This window comes from Eleginops maclovinus, chromosome 8 (genome assembly GCF_036324505.1).
Source record: "Eleginops maclovinus isolate JMC-PN-2008 ecotype Puerto Natales chromosome 8, JC_Emac_rtc_rv5, whole genome shotgun sequence".
NCBI classification, from domain to species: domain Eukaryota; kingdom Metazoa; phylum Chordata; class Actinopteri; order Perciformes; family Eleginopidae; genus Eleginops; species Eleginops maclovinus.
This window is the reverse complement of record NC_086356.1, coordinates 9,219,046-9,236,410: the sequence shown is the minus strand read 5'-3', so window position 1 is coordinate 9,236,410 and position 17,365 is coordinate 9,219,046. Positions and strand designations below refer to the sequence as shown.

At 38.6% G+C, this 17,365-nt stretch overlaps 1 protein-coding gene across 1 annotated transcript in view; it reads left to right on the top strand.

Moving 5' to 3' along the window:
• The window catches only part of nsmfa (NMDA receptor synaptonuclear signaling and neuronal migration factor a), a 37,409-nt gene extending 21,013 nt beyond the window's left edge, over positions 1-16,396 (top strand). The window contains 9 exon segments of the mRNA XM_063889039.1: positions 1,130-1,219; positions 4,367-4,497; positions 5,600-5,683; positions 5,804-5,837; positions 6,594-6,664; positions 6,843-6,922; positions 8,210-8,312; positions 12,304-12,379; positions 13,378-16,396. Coding sequence (XP_063745109.1) covers positions 1,130-1,219; positions 4,367-4,497; positions 5,600-5,683; positions 5,804-5,837; positions 6,594-6,664; positions 6,843-6,922; positions 8,210-8,312; positions 12,304-12,379; positions 13,378-13,475 — 767 coding nt within the window. The 3' untranslated portion in view covers positions 13,476-16,396.
• The last annotated feature ends 969 nt before the right edge of the window (positions 16,397-17,365 follow it).

The following is a 17,365-nucleotide window of genomic DNA, read 5'->3' as shown; positions in this document are numbered from 1 at the left end:
ATCTACAGATTAGATGTGGCTTCGAGAGCAGTTTGAGTGTAATTCTACGCCCCAGCAAATAAAAACATTGCTTACCATTTCATTTATGCCAAATTAAGATGCATCGTTAATATGACAGGTAATTTAAGAAGAGGACACGTGATAAGATTATAAAGCATGTGCTGAATGTCAAAGCACTATGAATGTTAACAAGATGTTCCTTGTTCAGCATTATAAGGTCACAATGGAAATGTGTTAGTGGCCTGTGATTATTTCAGGCGTGAAGGCCATAATTTTGTGATGCGAAAAAAACGTTTTGGCAGACAACCCTGAACCCAATTGTAACCCAAATTTGTCGCCTATTATTGTAACTCACTGAGTGTTTAATGTTGCCCTATAAAGTAGACATTTATTTAAACCCTAAATCTTATGAAGCTCCCCTGCTGTGAGGAGCAATTTTCTTATTCAACACGATTTGTTCTCGCTTCTCTGCATACCTTTGGGTTACAGACTCATGGTCAGAGAACAAGGACCCAATGCTGCAGTGTTGACTAAGTGAAGTCATCACAGAATCATCGAGTTTCAAGGGTTTTTGTGACACAAAACAGGACAAAATGTTTTCATGTCATAATCAGTTATTTTCTAAAGCCGGCCCTTGAAATATCCAAAAGGCCTTTAACGTGACCTTATGAGTGTTTCTGGCTAATGAAAATATGTTTTACTTGAAAAGAACAAGCAGCAGCAAAAAAAAAAAAGTCCGCCTTGAGGGACACTGTTGATTAACTGTGTCAAATACTTTAACGTAGTTTAAAAATATTCCATTTATTACTCTTCAAAGCAAAGCAGATTTTATCAAGGCTCAGTATATCTGTGAAACAAAGAAAGACCTTTAAGTCCATCCTTAAGATAAGAAGCAGGATCCTTTATGGAGTTCGAGATTGTCGGCATACTGTATGTGTGTGTTTCATGCAGGTGTTTGTTTGTGCCGAGATGGGGTGACATCCTATGTGCACAAAATATGTGAGCTGCATCCGTGTATTCACATATGTGTTTTAGGTGGTGAGTGTGCAGGAAAAAAAGGTGACTTTGCGGGCTGTTTAGTGCGAGTGTGGTGTGTGTTTGTGTGACAATCTCTCCCCGCCTGCACTAGCATTCGCTGAGCGTAGATCGAAGAGTTTCAGCCGCTCCTGGAGTGACCCAACCCCTGTCAAGAATGACTCTCAGCATGAACCCAGAGACAGTGAGTTAACATGTACTAACACACATCCATCTACACACAGACGCTGACACACACTCAGTGGAGCAGACAAAAATGGTGCAATTTAAATACTTGGAAGCAGGCTTTAACTCTGAAGTAACCAAATCACACGTAAAGGGTGTGAAAATGATTGTCTGTTGTGGACTCGTTGCCAGTTTGTTTTCCTAGCATGCATACTCATTCCCTAAATATTACAATAGTGCAAGGTAAAAACGTATTCTTTTACAGTATTAATAATCCACCAAAACTGCTGCAGCTGGTGCATTTAAACAATGCATAATGTACAGTTATTATAAATAATAGCCTGGCAGATTGATTACAACTTCAATTTGCTTTGTGCTTACTCAGTACTTTTGTCATTAATGTATTCCATACACAGGTGGCTCATACACGGTTGAAAGCCACTTAGCAGCATGTGTCAGCTCTGAAAATGATGTGGTAATCAGCACTTCGATACACGAGACAACCGATGGAATGAGGCCAGATCATCTCTGGGCTTAAATAATGGTCAACCGGTCAAAAATAATGCAAAGTGGAGTATGGCACTTCAGTATCAGAGTTGGGAAAAGTACTCAGATCTTGTACTTAAGTAAAGTATAAGTACCAGATTGAAGGAATACCCTCTTACAAGTAAAAGTCCTGCAATCAATAATTGAATTTACTCCAGGTGTAAGTAAAGTCTGATTTAGGTGTTAATTATATTTCACATCACTAATCCAAATCTGCAAAGTAACTATAGCTACAAAATAAATAGTAGTGGAGTAGCAGTACACGATTCATCTCTAAATTGTAGTGGAATAGAAGTACAAAGTAGCACGAAATGGAAATACTCAAGTGAAGTACAAGTATCTCAAAACTCTTAATGTATTTACGTTAATTCCCACCTCTGCATAGTAAGAACAAATGTTTTATTTAATAATTCCCAGATTGGAAAATATCCTAATTTTATATGCATCAATAGACAAAAAATGTGTACTTTTTCTCTTATGATACCACTCAAGTTATTTATTTCCTCCCTCAGCTAATTACAAAACAAAAGTCAAGAAGGTAATGTTCTTCATTTGGTTCGTTGGTTTCTTTTTCAGCAGGATCGTGGAAAAACAACAGTCCCAATTTTCGTTAAACTTAGTTCAAGGAAGTAGTACGACCTTAGAAGGAACCCAGTTATTTTCTGAAGTTCTGAATCACACGGTGGAAACATGACATTTTTCACTTAAGCCAACCTTTGAAGAGGTCTGTACTCTCCGGGTGCCATTCTGGTTGTCAGTGTTTTCAATGGTGATTTAGGTACTTGAAGGTTAAAGCCACTTAACATCAAGTGTGTACAAACAGCCACACAGGACTTGTGATTCGACAGTAAACTGTAAGGTGACATTTTGCCATCACGGTTTTATAGCTCAGCTCCATGTTTTGACAGATCAAGGACAGTTAACACACACATAACAATCCAAAGACACTTACACAGAAAACCCTCCATCACACGTACAAACTGACTGTCCCTGCTGTTGACTCTGACCCTGTCCATCTGTCTCCCTATAACCGTGGGTCTTTCTTCAACTTTGTGATGCTCTCTCTTTCTGTGAGTATGTCTTTCAAACTGGAGTGTGTGTCTCAGTCTGAGTGTGTCCGCTGGTTCAAATGTCAAGGCAAGGACCGTGTGTCTAAGTGTATCTAAAAGGCTTTTAAATGTGGGTTACAACCCACACTGATTGCATGTAATGTTTGTCTATGTTGGTGTCTGTGGTTTTATGTTTTTCTCCACCTTCATCTTCAGTGTTTCTGTGTTTCAGAGTGTGATGAAAGATAAATGAGATGTTGATGACATTCTAATGGTGTAGCTGATACCTCTTTCTTCCCTGTTTCCTGAGGGAAAGGTATTGTTCTCTGGAGGAGTGACATTAATCACCAATTTCTGTTGTTATTTTCTCTTTTTTCATTCTTCCTTCTCAAAATAATATTTCCCCCTTGGTACCTTTACAATCTTTTTATTAGCTGCTTTACAAAAGATATTGCCTAAATCTTTTTACTTCAGCTTTGCTGTTATTGATTAATATAGGGTGATACAAGCATGATTTTCATTGTTTTGTTTTTGACATATCCTCACATAACCTAAAATCCTAATAACATAATGTCCCATTTTTGTTTTCTATAACGGTAAATGCAAACAAGTGTATGTATTAATAGCACACCTGAACACTGTGCTCAGTTGAGTCAAAATCAAACAATAAGTTGTATTCTCTCCTCATGCTGAAGTAATATAATAATTGAAGGAGTTTGACACTATTAAATCTCCTTCGAGGAAATTATTCAACAGGTGTCTCACACGATTTTACAAAGTTATACAGAGGCCAAACAGAGGTTAATTGAATGACAAGCTAATATGCCACTGAGTATCTCTGCCACTTCCGCGGTCGCGTCTATAAATGATAAAACAAACAGGCGAACGGAATACTGAAATAACATTGGAGTCAAAATATTTTTCAGTCAAAGTCAAATTTGAAAAATGTTCTGCATATAGTTTTTTTTAGATTTGAAGACTTGTTGAAGGTTCAGAATGTTTTATCAATATATGTGGATTCTTTAATGCTGGATTCTTTAATAATATTATGCATTATTACAATATAAATCTAAGTCATTTCATTGATATTTCTTATTTCTGAAAGTGAAAAGATTATATTTGACCATTTTTATGGGATGTTAACTCATCAAAGTAAGATTCAGTTAATATTTTTCAACATTAAAATAAAAATGTACACGTGTGTACACGTTATGATAACATTTCAAAAAAGAACATTTTGATACAACTCCTTTCCTTCCTAATTTTCCAAGTTTTTTTTCTTAGGTGATGCAAGAAGTCCTGCTCACTCACCATCACTCCTCTTTCTCCTTCTGCCAGCTGTCTCCTCTTTCCTTCCTCAATCTGTCATTTTTTTTATGTCACCACCATTATAACCAACTCCTTCCTGTTTCGTCTCCTCCGCAATCACTCCTCTACACTTCCTGGACCTGTCCTTTCACTCCCAGATTTTCAATTTCTTTGTCACCTTTCTTGCCTCTCAAGAACACTCCTACCTAAAACCTATTATCTTCAGTGTTTTTGCTCACAGGTGTGGTATTATTCTCTTCTAGGCGGAGACCTGCAGACATCCTGTGGTACTTTAGATGAAGGAGGCCAAGATGATAATTTAGACTGGGAGGAGGAGAGAGAGATGGAGCGGCTGGCCTGTGAAGGGGACGACTTTGTACCTCCCAAAATCATGGTAAGAGATCAGTAGTTTACAAGAATTTCTAATCACACTTGAAGTTGACTGACTTACAGGGAATGGATTTCAAATATGTTCTGAATCAAAGTAAAAAGAGCAAAGAGAGTCCACATGCCAACCTCTTGCAGTATTTACAACCTTGTACCTGCCTATTTTCTGAAAGCACCAAGTTCGGATTCTCTTCAGAAATGGTGGAAGCAATTGAAGTACATTTCTTTGTGGATTTTGCGGAAAATTGTAAATATTTCTAAGTCTTCATCTTTTTTTACACAGCCATTAAGCCTTTATATTTCCTGCATTATATTACCCAATTTTTAGCTCCACTTGACTCCAACAGTAATGTTTCCAATCTCCACGATATCATTGCCTGGCAGTGCTATGCTCACAATTGAACCACTTTGAACGCCAAGCCAATCAACTTCCCGCATTGTGACCATGAGATCACAGGATCCGTTTGAAGGCCGCAATAAATCAAATCCACAAAACTCTGTTTCCGATATTCCCCACAATGCAACACACTAAGCACTTTTTGTCAGACCCTCTCTTGCTTTTAAATGCTCATGTTCATTTCAAATACAACACTCCACAATTTCGAGTAGGGAGACTTCACTAATATTAATAATGATAATACATCAGACTGATAGTGCATTTCAAAAATGAAAAATGTAATGGTGTTGACTGTGAAATAAAATCATGGGGGTTTCGATGGTTAAAGGCTCAATGCCACAGATATTATATAACTACTCCCCCTAGTGAACTGAACTAAGTTGAGTGTTTAAAAAGGCAGGCTCTGGAGTTGTTGCAGCTCAAAAGCATCCCTTGTAAACTGGGCACAATAAAAGTAATAGTTTTAGGAAATGAAATCTTAATAAAATTAGCTAAATCCCGGGGTCATACATTTATTTTGAACGCCCCTAATGTATTCTATACCATCTCACTCTGAATAATGTATGGAGCTGTACATTCCCTGCAGGCATGAGTGTGATGAGGTTTGCTCTTTTCCCCTTTCCTCTCATTTCTCTGAACCCATACTTGATTTTGTCCTTTTTTCCTTCTCTCCCACCTTACTAAATCTATCCTTGGCCTCCTTCACCTTCAGCTGATCTCTTCTAAAGTCCCAAAGGCGGAGTACGTTCCCACTATAATCCGCAGGGATGACCCTTCCATCATCCCCATCCTCTATGTGAGTCAAAAAACACTCAATCATTGGAATGTCCTTGAAAAAATATTGACATACTAAGCACAAACAACTACAGTATATACAATATAAAATGACAATGTTTTTTGATGCGTTTTTCTTTAGGACCATGAACATGCAACATTTGATGATATTTTGGGTGAGTAAACATTTTTGTTTTCTGTTAGCATCTGCCTAAAATATTCAATAAAAACGTAATCCCAACAGTAAGTAAAATGAATGAAATAATCTACTTAAATCACATAATCTCATATTAAGATGATTAAATATGAAACTCACAATCACATGATTTTGGGTAAAAATAGTCCAGATAGAATGAGTTGAAGGAGTACAAAGACACGCTGATTATAAAATATAGAGCCACGACAGATGTATAAGACCTACTGTCTGTAAAATCAATCCCCTCTAGTCTTGCCTGGACTGTGCAGCAGTTTGCCTGAGGAATGGAGTCTGAACTCCGAGTCACACAGTAGGGGTTAAAGGTAAAAAAACAAACAGTTACAGGCTGAACTTCTCCTACAGTAAATCTCTTTGATAATGTGTGGCTCAATGGCTCTGTTCATTTGGAATCAGCTTACATGCTGCAAAATTACCTAAATATGTTTGTTTTTTTTAAATCATTCAGAAAGGACCCTTTGTTGCCTTGAGGATGTCAATGAATAACTGACACGGATAGATTTCAGGTGTCCATTTTTCTGTGTTTTATTGACCTGTTTTTTGCTGTGACACTGTTGAATGATTTATTCCATTAGTGCCTCTGATGTCTCACATTACTGTCCTAGAACTCACCCTTCCAGAGGTTTCCTTTGTCTACATTGTCACTTGCCTCTTTTCATGTTCTTTATGCTATCTGTCCTTGTTGGTCACATCAATACAAACCTTTTTTCTTTCCCAGAGGAAATAGAGAAGAAGCTCACAGCTTACAGGAGAGGAAGCAAGTTCTGGAGGATGCTCATCTTTTGTCAGGTATTAAACTAATACTGCATTTAATGTAAAATTGTACATTTATTTGTGATACATGGGTTTATGTGTAAATGAATACAGTGCATATGACAAGTAACAGGTACCATCTTTATATATAATTAAAGAAAACTAGCTGCTGTGATTGTATGTAATGTGTTTCATTCCTGCGTGTGTTTGTTAGGGAGGACCTGGTCATCTGTATTTACTGAAGAATAAAGTGGCAACTTTTGCGAAGGTGGAAAAGGAAGAGGACATGAGCCAGTAAGTTATCATTGGGGTTATTTTACAAATATTATCTTATATTTTTTATGCAAGCTAAAAGCAACACTTTCTCTCCATCTCAGATACGCTTCGCATTTTAAATTTGTGCAATAAAATATTAAAGATAGAGCAAGCAAGAGGACATTTTTACCTTGTAACTTTAGCTTTTGAAGCCAGGAAAGAGCACTACATAAGCTATGATAGATTCAAGAATGTAAATCGGGAAGAGTAGTAGAACGATTTCTATGGTCTGATTGTAGACTTAGAGAGCACGATATGTGCAAAGGTAGTGCGACAAGGGTGAGCTGTGCATTATAGAAGTGACAGATGATTTTAAGGTGGAGGTGGGCCTACATCAAGTATCAACACTGAGCCCTTACTTGCTTAGAATGGTGATGGACAGGTTGACAGAGGAGATCAGGCAGCAGTCTCGTTGGACTATGTTATGTACGACATTGTGATCTTTTGTGAGAAGCAGGGTAAGGACAGCTTGAAGAGGTGGAGGTACCCCCCACCCCCAGAGAGCAGACAGCAGGCAAATCTGGAGGTGGCAGAGTTGAAAATGCTATGATTTTTGGTTTGGATTAAGATTGAGTATATTAGAGAGACGGATTAGGTTAGACGGATCGGAGACTAAAGTGAGAGGCCAGATTGAGATGGTTTGGACATTTGAGAGAGGAGAGATGCTGGGTATCTGGAGAAGTATGTTATCTGAAGGTAGAGGTGCCAGACAAGAAATAGAAAAGCCAAAAATGAGGTTCATAGATAGGGTGAAATACAAAGTAAGAACAAATAGGGATTTATTTATCATTAACAAACCTTAGCTACACTGTCATTGAGTCCTAATCCACCCAATATCACAAAAAGGGCTCCATCAAATAAAAATGTCTTTTGTGAAACGACACTGGCTCACTCCTAAATAAATCTCTTCAAAAAATTGAAGATCCTGATACAAATTAGTTATGTAAATGCTCTTTTCTCCATTTTCAGAATATAAATGATATTTCAGCTCTTCCACTTGACTTAAATGTTCCACTGGGATGATTCAACCCTCAATTGTTTGTCATTTATGAGGAATTGAGCATCTATCCTGAGGGGAATCTTTGAATAGTTGATTTTTTAGAGATATGAAACACAAGCCTCACCTTCTGTTATGTACAAGTGGTTAATCACCAAAGAAAAATGTGCTTGACGCAAGCTAATCTTTTTTTAAAGGTTACATTTTTGTCATTTCCTTTCATGGGAACTGTTGAAGAGTGATAACTGAAGTCTTGTGTTTTTGTTCAGATTCTGGAGGAGGCTTAGTCGCTTCATGAGTAAAGTCAACCCAGAACCCAACCTCATCCACATAATGGGATGCTACGTCCTTGGCAACCCAAACGGAGAGAAGGTAAACTGACGCTGACGCAAGAAGACACACAACCACACACTCTTTCACAACCTACAACACAAAAGCTCATCTTTAACCCCAAAAACATCTCAGGCCAGAGGACGTTAGTTTACAGAAAAGATGGCGGCATTTGGTGTCACCATAACAGCAATTCTACTTCACGATTTTAGTAGCCAAAACAATTCCCAAAAACAATAATAAATAATAGTTGGTAATCACAGCTGTTTGCAACCAGATTGTGAGAAACGAAGAATGAAAAAGCTATATTTATATAAGGACATTTATTTTGTCCAAATAACACTGTAATCTGACAATTCTGATACGCAAAGCAAAGAGAATTTCATAGAAGATACAAATGTAATTTAAAACTAAACACACATGTCAGCTATGGACTGGTTTTGTTCCAGTGTTTAAGTTGCAGTAGCTAGGCACGTGGCATAGGTTGCAACCTGCTGAAGCTAATGCATACCTCCATGAAACTGTAACAACATGGCAGGTCTATGTAGATATTACATAAAGATCCGAGATAGGTCAGCTAAGGCGGTCGGTGTTCTATCAGAGAAAGGCCATTTTATTTTCTCATTTCATTACTCAGTAATAAATATGCAGCAGGCCTGTTCCACTGCCAACTTATTAACTTTTATCACATTGAAGGAATATGGTAAACAAAATGACTTTGGGCAGTTACTACATATTTAATGAGACAGCTATATCCCACATTGAACGAAAGAATGTAAACACAGTTTCTCTGGAGGATACAGGCAGACAATGTACAGCAGCGGTTAAATCTGATTCCAAACAATTCATTGATTCCTCCGCTGGTGGGACCATCGCACACCATGACGCAAGTAGAGTAGATTTGCCAATTCATTCATGACAAGGTCTCTGTTGATGTACATGTTCAAAACGTCAGATTTACTCGCCACACAATCTGATTTAATTAATTAGGCTGCCCGAGGTGTATAGACGTTTTGTTCCCTGTCTCCAATTGTTAAATTGAGCGCTTCCTTGTGCTCGCTCCTGCCTCGCTTTGTTCTCCCAGCCTGCTTTCCTGTTTGCTGCCCCGTGCTTTAATATGTACTCTCATAGTGTCATGTTAGTCTAATCATCACCAAACAAACGTTCATCCTGGCTGCCTCAGTTTCTAGCTCTCTCATCCTCAACATGTGTGACTATTACCTCACTCTGTGTGATGTTACTGGATAAAGCAGAAGAGCACACAGACAGAGTAATGATGCACCTCTTTGTACCTGACAGGAACAAACAATAAGACACACAAATCAAAGCAGACAAACAAACTGGCAGACACACAGAGGAACGACATAGCCAGCGGTGTTTGTCTGACCTAACTGTCTGTTCCAGTCATGTCTGCCAAAATACTTTGTTATATAAAGTGAGTCTCTCTGGGGTTGATGGAGAGTCTGGAAGTCTGAAGTACAGTGTGCATGGTGACATCTCCAACCCTACAGACAAACACAGGCAGCCTCAACAAAGCTTAAATTCCAAAACAACAATACTGGTGTGATTCTCATCTTACTTATAGCTTGGTCCCAAGATCTCAAAGTGATATTTTCACGCTGGTAGCAAGACATTATCCAATTCAGACTAGAGTTAATGAGTATTTGTTTAGTGTATACACACACGTACAAACTCATTTTACTAGAAACCCTGTAACAAGTCAAACTTTATTCTCCATTCTACACTATATGGTCAAAAGTTTAGTCACCTGAATAGTATACACAGTTAATTGTATGTGCTAAAACAGCATGCAAACTCTAAGGAAGTCTTTAAACTTCAAGAGTTTTAGATATTTTTGGTGTTTTTCTCTTACATTTAATATTTTATTTACTTTCTTAATCATATAACCAGCCAGAGAAAGTCTATCAACAGAGACTATCGCTCCCAGCCATCTCCGTCTGCCAAAGCATAAATGGTGTCAGATTAGGTCCCTGTGGTATCAATTTTTAAACAGAAAGGTTCAATGCCAAAGGAGGCACTACAGACAGCATAAAACAATGGCTTGCAAACAGCACTAAGCTTTACCAGACATGACTTAAATAATAACAACAAGGAGGTTGTTTTAAATACACATGACATGCTCAAGCTGCTTGACAGGAGGTTGAAATGATAGCCATTAAGTGTTTCAAGTAACGTACAGCAATTTTGCCCCCACTCACTCTTGGGAGAACTTCAATCTTGATATGTTATAACAATTTACATTTAAGCTTATACTGTTAATATTGACATGCATCCTGCAGCCATAATAGTCTGGGCTGACTTTAAAAGAGACTTCAATTAAACCACCCCCTCTCTGTTTTAGCACATGCTAGTTTATTCATGATTAATAAAAATGACTCAGCAAATACCAAAGGGGTCTAGCCTGTTCATTACAGCAAGAGATGATTTTGTAATAATAATCCTCTCCAATATAATATTGTCTTGTTCTAGGGTTGTTTAATTGATATGAATATCATCTAATCTAAGAAATGAACATTTGCCGCAGTTCTGAACATTAAAGGAGCTCCAATTTGCTGATATAAGGGGAGGGAGGTGATGTGCCTCTGCTCTTTAGTAAAAGAAGAAACCCGCAGTTATAACTCTGCCATGTGAAAGTTGGAGCAGTCTGCATCGCAGTCTCTAAATCCAAAGCATTCAGGAAATGTCAGTTTTGAAACAAAGTGTTGAGGATGCAGGGAGGAACACAGAGGCTGAAGAAGCAGAGCAGCAGGGGAGCAGGTCAGGCAAGCAGTCTGACCTAGTTTTCTCACTGAGCTTTTTTTCAGCATGTTGTTTTGTCAGCACAAATTCTGCCTCAATCTTGGCGACAATAGCCTCAGAGGACAGCAAGGAAACAACCCAACATTAATAGGGTCCAAGCACAACAACATGTCTTACATAAAAAGCTAACTTCACACACCAAAATAATGCACACATATCCATTTATCAAATCGGGATCCGCAATATGTCATTTCCAGCGAATTACATTCCACGCAAGAAGTAATCCTCAATTCTCCAACGGCCAGGGCAATGCACTGCACCGTCAAACCCTCGAAGTGCATGTGCAATTTGTTATTTGCCTCCAGCTCTCTGCACTACAGAGTAGGCACACCGCCTGCGTTTCCCCAAACATTCGCTCTTCCACATCTGGCACGAAGCCATGTTCTTTTAACTTTTTCAAAGCAAACACAAGGAATAAAAGCTGCTCTTTTCATCGCCACCTCCATTTTGTCATCACGAAGTGAAACACAAAAGCGCATTTGGCCTTTCATTTCTTTGACAGGGGTATCCCGCGTGACCAAATTGGAGCAAGAAATCAGTCAGCTTACATTTTTAATGTGCACGTGTCTGTGAGACAGCAGAATACATTACTGAGAAACCCAAAATAACTGTAATGCTCCAACTAAACAATCATTATGTAATTTGGGCTGCAATTGATGATACTTTTTAGTAATTGATTTACTTGACTGATTGAATAATGAAAAAAGATTTTGGAAAATAAATGCCATTAAAGTCTTCAAATGTTTGTTCCAACAGTTCCAGAATATTTCAAAGCTGGAAGCAGTCTAAATTTCATATTGAGGTATAAAAAAAACACTTGCACTCGCTGCCAAAGACTCTTATATACAAGTTCACGGCCTTGATTTTGATATTTTTCCTTTACATGAATAAGACGGAGAAGCTTTAAGAAGTTCTGCTGTTTCATGGAAAAGCAGAATCAGAATTTTGTCCCACAGAGGGGAAATTTACAGCACAGAGGTCATACGAAGACAAACAGAAAAAAATGAATGCTTTGCAGTTTATACTTCCTTGTTACCTGCTCAAGAATGTGCACGTCTTTGGCGGTAATGCAGGAGTCATAGCCGTTCTTGAGTGTGTTGTTATGTTTGTGTCTGAGTGTGTGTTGTGTATGAAGATGCAGGCTTCCCTGCTGCGAGTGTATCCGAGTGCAGTAGGATTAATTGGTGTTTGCTTGCTTATCTCGACCCAACAGCTGTTCCAGAAACTGAAGAATCTGATGAGGCCTTATTCTGTCGAGTTCGGGTCGCCGCTGGAGCTGTCTGCACAGGGTGGGTATGAACAAAACACCCCAACACACAGATCAAACAGACCCACACTTGCATTGTGATTTCACAAGCACGTGCACACACATGATGCATACGAAAGACCAATTGCTGTCTATCATTAACATGTAGAGGAGGGATTTACTCAAACAGCTTCTCCATTGTTCAAAAACATGAACATGGTTTGATAAGACGTTTCAAAATGCAAAAGATCCAAGTCATGATCTTGAAAGTGTTGATATTCTTTGTATTGGCAAACGCTATCTTTAACAATATCCGTTTATAGCAGCTGAAGCATGATACATGTTTGGATGGTTATAGTTAGGCACGCACTGATCTTAGTTAAGATTAGGGAAAGGGTTCATTCCGGACATCTTAGTTAATGTCATGGCTTTCTAGAAGAAATTCATGGGAAAACTTATTTTTAAATTCATTGGACCTTGCAAAATCCTACAGGATAAATTCAAATATTTTCAGAAAAGTATGAATTATTGACCAATTAACATCTTTAATGTATGTCTATCCCAATCTCTTAAGGTTACAGAAAAATATCCCTCCCTTACAGTATAGTCAAAATATCAGTAAAGTTTTGGGAAGGCCTATTTTAATAATAGTCATAATTACAATGTTGTTGAGATAAAATAAAGAAATATGCAAGATATAAATTAATAATAAAAGATAGACTCTGTCTTGGTCTTTTATTTATTACTGTAAAACATTCAGCAACAACTATTTACATGAATGATTTCAGTACAAATTCTGAACCCAAACCATTAAAAAATAAGCAACTTATCAAGATTAAAATAGACCTGGAGTTGGATTTTTTTCAAGGTCCCCAGAATTAACTAGTTTCAAAATAAATCGACCTCAAGAAAATCCATGACCTCAAGAGCTTGGAAGTCTTAGTGAGCTTATATGGAAAATGGTTACATTTTATATTCTGCTATCTTTCTTAATCCTTAAATGTGTGATTAATCATTTTCCTGTCTCGTTTCCCAATCCAGGCAAAGAGATGATTGAGATGTACTTCGACTTCCGCCTCTACCGGCTTTGGAAGACCCGCCAGCACTCCAAACTCTTGGACTATGAGGAGTTTTTGTGACAAAGAAACTTGGATAATGGGCGCAGCGGAGCCCCCCCAGTGCCACGAGGAACCTGTTTAAAAGTGATCCAATGACTGAACATTTGCTCAACTATAGCGCTCGACCCGTCAACTATAAACACTCATACCTGCTTTCATCCTGGAGAGGACTGGGAGAAGAGGAGGATGGGAAGGCAGGCAGGATTGAGGAGGCTGAAGACAAGCTAAATAATGCCGTGCCTCAGCTCCTCCTCAAGACTAACAAAAAGGGCCGAAACAATACACAAAGGAAAACAATTAGGAAAGAGCGGAAACAACTGGGCTGTCCAAGTATTAGACACCACCTCACTTTGCCTCTTGAAAGCAAAGGAGAAACAAAAATTCATACGTGTAAAAAAAAAGAAAAAAAAAAAGGTCATTTCGTTCACCCCTCTATCGCAAAGACACATTTTCAGAGGCTTATGGGCTTCAGAAAAATCTCATTCTGCCATAATGTGGTTCTGTGATTAGACTGGACCTCTCAGACCCCGGAGACATACATATACATAAATAATCCATGTGTCGATGTGTGTATATATCACATGAATATATTAGCATAGCTTTAGTCATGCAAATAACACTCTATATGAGAATAATGATGCATCATTTATTTTTGATGTGCATTGTTGTGCAGTTTCATATGGAAATACTTTGGAATAACTCAGGTTTTAGCCATGAAGTACTTCATCTGTTGGTCCATTCTATCAAGATATTGTAATCTGCATCACCATTGCTTGGAATGAATGTATTACCTCTCTGGAAATGTATCTTCAGTTTGAGGAATTGAGCTTCATGTTTTGGTAAAAAACAAAAAAACAAAACAAAAAAAAAGTGCTGATTTTGAGCGAGTGTGGGTGGGAGTGTTTTCCATGTAAAAAAAACCATGATGATGTTTTGTGTGTATTTTCTCCTTCTGCTCCTCTGTTAAAGCTTAATGTTCATCACCTTCACTCGCCATTTCTTTTCCTGTCAGATACACATATACGCAAATACAGTTTAGCATGATTCATGATGTCAAGAGGGATGTAACAGCCATCCAAGAGCTCCTGCCACTGCAGTGGAGGAGCTGCCCTATTGATCCCTGCTGCTCTTTTTCAGAAGGTCCGGGCCACTTAGTCGGCCCCTGTCAACGGCGCCAGCTGCTCTCACTATCCGCCAAACACTCTTGGCATATCTTAATGGCAGGCAAACGAGTTTCCGCCACCTCGTATATCATTGGGCTGTGATCCAGTCTTAGGACCGGAGTTCTCTGAATTAAAAAGATCTGCCAGGGGTTTAAGCCGTTAACAGCCTCCTGCTGCCCCTGCCAGGTGTCGACTAGTAAAAAGGGCAGAAATATGCACCGAGTGTGTGTCTGTGTCTAAGACAGCACACCAGCTGAGTGACCTGAGCGGTCTCACATAGATGAAGGATGGGGAAATGTGGAGAGCAGCCACTAAGCCGACTGCTGGACAGCAAATCTGAAACATTTCACACAGCGCTCACTTATACACACACTGGGGCTGGGACAAAAATACATTTAAGAAATTAAATAAAATGAAAACATCTGGATGCTTATCTGTGGGGGACTCAGGCCAAAATAAACCTGTTGATGTCATCAGATTTATCTCAGTTTGAGTTTAAGACAATTACCAAGCATTCTATCAAGTTTTTTGTTTTTTCTAATGGCAAGTGTAGGACTTTCGGGTTCGACTTATACAAGGGACCTCTCATAGTCCGGAGTAGTATATAGTTAAGTAGTACTAAATCACTAGGAAAATATATCTTCAGCAAAGCAAAGACAAATGTGCTTCAACATTGAAACTGGGACAGTGACACTCCAAAAACACAGAAAATCTCAATTCTCAGTTTATTTGATTCCTCAGGTTGACATGTTTCTGTGAAGACCCTTATAATGGCAGATCTGCTTAAAAGTTAATTGAGCTTTCGTACTTATGGAGTTCTGCAATCCCAGTTTTTATGTGTCTGTAATTTTCAACGACATGCTGCCGTAACTTTACGAATGTGGCAGCGTTCCAAGGAGACATTGCTAAGTCACACGACGGGTCACCGCTCAGCCAATCACAGTCCCGCAATGACATCGGCCCCTGAATGTCAGTGAAAACATTGCTGCAGAGCAACACTTGCTAAGTATGATTTTAAACCAGTCATTGGGTCTCTGCATAATTTATTGGCGTGCAAAATGTTTACAGAGTGCATGAGGAATAATATTTTTGTTATCTAATAGATTTAAGTGACCCCAGCCCTTCATAACACACACACATATACAAACAAACACACAAACAAAGATACTCTTCATCTGTGTATGGTAAACACATTTCCATTTGTCATTATTTGTTTGGATGTGTTAATATTTGGAGCATTATGTGGGGGCTTTTTTCTGTTAAAGTCAACCAGCCTCACTGGAGTGCTCTCTTCTTGCAAAAATCTGTTTTATTAGCGTTTACCCTCTCTCTGACATTGCAGTGCTAGCCTACAGTTTGTCTGGCACAGACAAGTGCTCTCTCAGCCTGAGTCACGCAGAACATGTTTTCACTCCAGATTTAAAAGCCAAGCACCAGTCATATTTCATTGAGCCGTGTTAATTCCAGCAGAAGCATTAAGCTGCCGAATTCTCAAAGATGTTGCCCTCAACAGTTGCCGCTGAACGTTTTTCATTTTTCACAACGTTACACCATGGTATACTTCAAATGTAAAATCTAGCAGCAATTATATGGATTCAGTCAATTAAGAAAATGTCTTTCTCATGCCATAGAAACTCTCAGTCTCAAATGCAGTCTATAAAGATATTAATGGTAGTACGTTTTCTGTTGGGCTGAACTGACCGTGATGTGAAGAGCACTGACTCAGGAGTTTGAGAGAGCTTTGACATTTTCTTCTTCAGCAAAAAAACCACAACATTTCACCGGAAATCTAATTAAAGATGCAAAAGTGTCTAATTGTCTTTCTCAGTCTGCGTTGTATTATTTGCCTTTTTATTCCATTTCACAAAGTGGGGAAATCAGCGGGGAAAGGAGAAGACAAAATCTTATTTTAAGAATGTTCAATTCCCCGATTAGCCAAAAGATATTTCTCTACCATCATTAGTACTCTTTTTAAGTAAACAAGGTTCTGGCCTTTCCCCATTTCAAATAGAGCTGTGGAATCATTTTGGCTTTAACAACCTGATAAAACCTACCTACTGCCAACAAAGAGGACTCTTTCCATTGTTCTGCAATACAAATCCCATTTTAAGTTTGAAGACATCTTACAGTTAACTGCTGATTACTGCAACTGCTACCTTCCAATTAGAAAAAGACTGTGAATATGATTCATACCATGTAATAGATATCATTTACACAAAAGGGCTAAACAAGAAAAATGCTTATGCTTCTTCAAACAATGTGGTCAGTAAGTGACCAATGCCTAGTCATCAAAGGAAAGCCAAGAGAGCAACTTCAACTGTATTCCCAGTCCAACATCTACCAAGTGGATTCCTGACTGATGCAAAGATGTAGCAGAATGGAGAGAGGTAGATGGATGAGGCATAATTTCAAGAGAAGACAAACATATAATAGATTTATTTCTGTGTAGAATAAAACTCAGTTCAGCCCCAGTGCCAGAAATGAATTGGAATAACTTGGATACAGAAAGAGAGATATGTCACAAATAGACACATTTCTAATTAGTTTGTCTTAGCAGTATTAGCGTGCAACATCTCAGATAAGGCAGTCTTGATCCAGAGGAAGCACTTTTGCGGTACCTTGTCTCCCCGTCCCAGAAACCCCTCAATCCCTAATTTCCATGCACTTTCCTTTCACGCACTCTGCTTAGAGAGCACACAGCTTTTCCACCTCCATCTCTCTTTCTTTTCTCCAGTTTAATTAGAATTT